This window comes from Mauremys mutica, chromosome 13 (assembly GCF_020497125.1).
Source record: "Mauremys mutica isolate MM-2020 ecotype Southern chromosome 13, ASM2049712v1, whole genome shotgun sequence".
Taxonomy (NCBI): domain Eukaryota; kingdom Metazoa; phylum Chordata; order Testudines; family Geoemydidae; genus Mauremys; species Mauremys mutica.
This window is the reverse complement of record NC_059084.1, coordinates 49,053,185-49,056,241: the sequence shown is the minus strand read 5'-3', so window position 1 is coordinate 49,056,241 and position 3,057 is coordinate 49,053,185. Positions and strand designations below refer to the sequence as shown.

General features: G+C 56.0%; 1 gene segment (V, D, J or C); it reads left to right on the top strand.

Annotated features, from left to right (window-relative positions):
- Positions 1–492: 492 nt before the first annotated feature.
- LOC123347564 lies at positions 493–1,537 on the top strand (the record flags this gene model as incomplete). The annotated part of the segment is given in 2 exon segments: positions 493–532; positions 1,221–1,537. Coding segments are annotated over 2 exon segments (357 nt in total), but the record flags the coding sequence as incomplete, so codon positions are not given.
- Positions 1,538–3,057: the final 1,520 nt, after the last annotated feature.

The following is a 3,057-nucleotide window of genomic DNA, read 5'->3' as shown; positions in this document are numbered from 1 at the left end:
AATTTACCTAATTTAGACGTTCACACTCATACAAGAAGGCATGTTTGGGGGGCGCTTTCCCAACCCGTCCTCCTGCCACTTACACACCGGGGGAGGTACCTTCTCCATCTACAGCATCCCACCCCACTGAGTTCAGCACCCCCACATTCCCGGCGTGCTGGGACTGATGCAACCTAAATTATATCTGACAAACAAACCTTTGGGAGAAGGAACATCTGTTTGTCCGGAGATGGCCCAGGGCTTCGCCTAGTGGGGCCCAAAAGATGACTCCCAGGCCCAATCACAACAATAAGAATAAATTATTATTATTTATTTATTATTATTGACGATAATATCATAACTGAATAGCAGTGATTCAGGACTCCGAGATTTTATCGCAGGTGCTAGTATGCCCCAAATTGAGGTAATATATTAGCCCCTCACAATGTTTAATGTAGTTGCTTTCACAATACCGCTGTGAGACAGGGAGATGCTGCTGTCCCCTTGCCAGAGATGAGGAACTATCCAGAACGATTATATAAACTATTTGCCGGTAAAGTTTGAGAATGCTCCAAAGATGATGATGAGGAGGAGGAGGAGGATGAAGACGATGGTGATTGATAGGTGGCCTAGAAGCCCTTGACTGTCATTACCAGGGACTGCAGCTTCCTTTCTTCCTTTCTCTCTTTTATGCTACAATCCCCCCCCACACCCCTCCTTCCTCTCCTCCTGCTCTGCCAGCCCCTTTCCAGGACCAGGTTCCCATTGTGCAGGACTCCAGAGAAACACATGGGACCTGATGCGATCCAAGCCGCTAACAAAAATCCCCTTGGATTTGATAGGATTTGTGTCGCAGCGCTACACACGTTGACACAAATCTCCCCCTTCTCCTGGAACCGGAGGGCGAGAAATGAGATCAGCCAGGGAAGGAGTTTGTGCGTGTGTTATAAGGAGCGGGATATGCAAATCAGGGGGACAGTTTCCTGTTTAAAACTGTCTCTGTCTCTGCCCAGGCTGCAGCCGGAGACACAATCCGCAGCCCCTGGGTCTGTGCAGTGACCAGCCAGTCCCTGAGAACTTTCCCCTGCAGCGCCCGGGACAATGAGGCTCTGGCTCCATGTACTGTTCCTTGCAGTGGCTTTGGAAGGTATTTTCTCCCCTCGCACCCATTGGCGGGGCAGGGGAACAGTCTATTGTTACTCTTAATACTAATGCGAATTACATTATCTCTCTATTCCCAGGTGTGCGGTCCCAGGTGCAGCTGGTGGAGTCCGGAGGGGATGTGAAAAAGCCCGGAGACTCTCTCCGCCTCTCCTGCAAAGCCTCCGGCTTCACCATCAGCAGCTACGGGATGAGCTGGGTCCGGCAGGCTCCCGGGAAGGGGCTGGAGTGGGTTTCAAGCACTTATTGGGAAGTATGGAACCGCTCTTACTACGCAGACTCAGTGAAAGTGAAAGGCCGATTCACCATCTCCAGGGACGATTCCAACAACCTGGTGCATTTGGACATGACCGGCCTGAAGCCCGAGGACACCGCCCGGTATCACTGTGCGAGAGAGACACACAGTGCGGGGAAGCCGGGCTGAGCTCAGACAGAAACCTGCCCTCGCTGGCTAAGCACAAACTCTCCGCTGGGGGGCGCTGCAGTTCTACAGCTCGCAGCGCAGAGACCGTGAGCGAGAAAACTCCGGCCCGCAGCTGCCTGCCTGTGACTCCCCCCCCCCCCCCCCCCCCCCCCCCCAGACACAGACACGGACTCACCGCCCTGTTAGCAGAGACCAGCCCGCAGCTTCCCCTTGTGCCCGACACGCTCTGTGCCCCTCACTCCGCCCCTCCCCGCCTTTCCGACATTAAAGTGAGGCCGTTAAAGTAAAGCCAGGCGGAGGGTCTCCAGGCTGCCCTAGAGATACGGACACCTCATGCCTATTCTAACCCCTCGGGAGCGCTAGAAAACCGCAGCCCGGGCAGACAGGTTTGAATTCTGGAAGGAGCCTACGGGCGCTGGAGAGCGACCTGCCAGGGGCTTTCATTCGATGTGTGTTCAGGGCTCGGTCCACAAGGTGAATTCAGCACCTACCTGCCGCCTTATGTGCCCAAATCGGACATGCCACCGAGACCCTGAAAGCCGAACCCCTGTAGGCACCGAAATCCCCTAGGCGCCTGGCGGGGAGATGTGCTGGGCAGAGAGAGCAGGAAAGCGAGTCACTGCACAGCCCGGGGGTCAGGACACTCTCTGGGACTCAGGAGGAGACTCAAGTCCCTGCTCTAATGAGTCCTTAATTACTTATACCTATTGGGTTCCGGGAAGTGGGAGGGCAGAAGCCCCTCCACTGCTAAAGGATCCCCCCCCCAGCCTAAGGGGAGGATCTACAGGACCTCAGAACCCAACTGATTTCAGGGGCAACTAAGAAAAGAACAGGGACAGGAGTGCAGTCAGAGGGCCAAAAGGAGGGAGCCTGACGGGGACACCGAGCAGAGAGCCCCGGACAGCGCCCACTGCTCCTCGAAGGCGTCAAGGGAGCCAGCGGACGCCGCCCAGAGGAACTCCTCCCGGATACGTGAACGGACAGAGGATTGGAAACAAGCCCCACAGTCACAGGAGTCTCCATTGGCCAACCGCCTCTCCCTGGTTGCGTAGATGGCCAGTTTAGCCAGGGCAAGGAGGAGGTTGACCAGGAGGTCCCATGACTTTGTGGGGCCACGGATAGGGAGTGCATGGAGAAGGAGGTGAGGGGAAAAGTGCAGCCAGAAATGCAACAGTATATTGGTGAGGAGCCGGTATAGGGGCTGCAGCCTGGCGCACTCTAAGTAAACGTGTGCCAGGGTCTCTCTCGCGCCGCAGAAGGGGCAGGTGTCTGGGACAGGGGTAAACCGCGCCAAGTACACACCTGTGCTCATGGCCCCATGAAGGAGCCACCAACTGATATCCCTGGTGGGCCTCAGGTGGAGTAGAGGCTGGCCCACCGGGGCTCCTCACCCTCGAGAGGTGGCAGAAGGTCCCACCACTTTGTGTCAGGATGGGACACAAGGGTGAGGAAGGGAAGGGTGTGGAGCACGAGCGTGTAGAGATGTTTCCTCG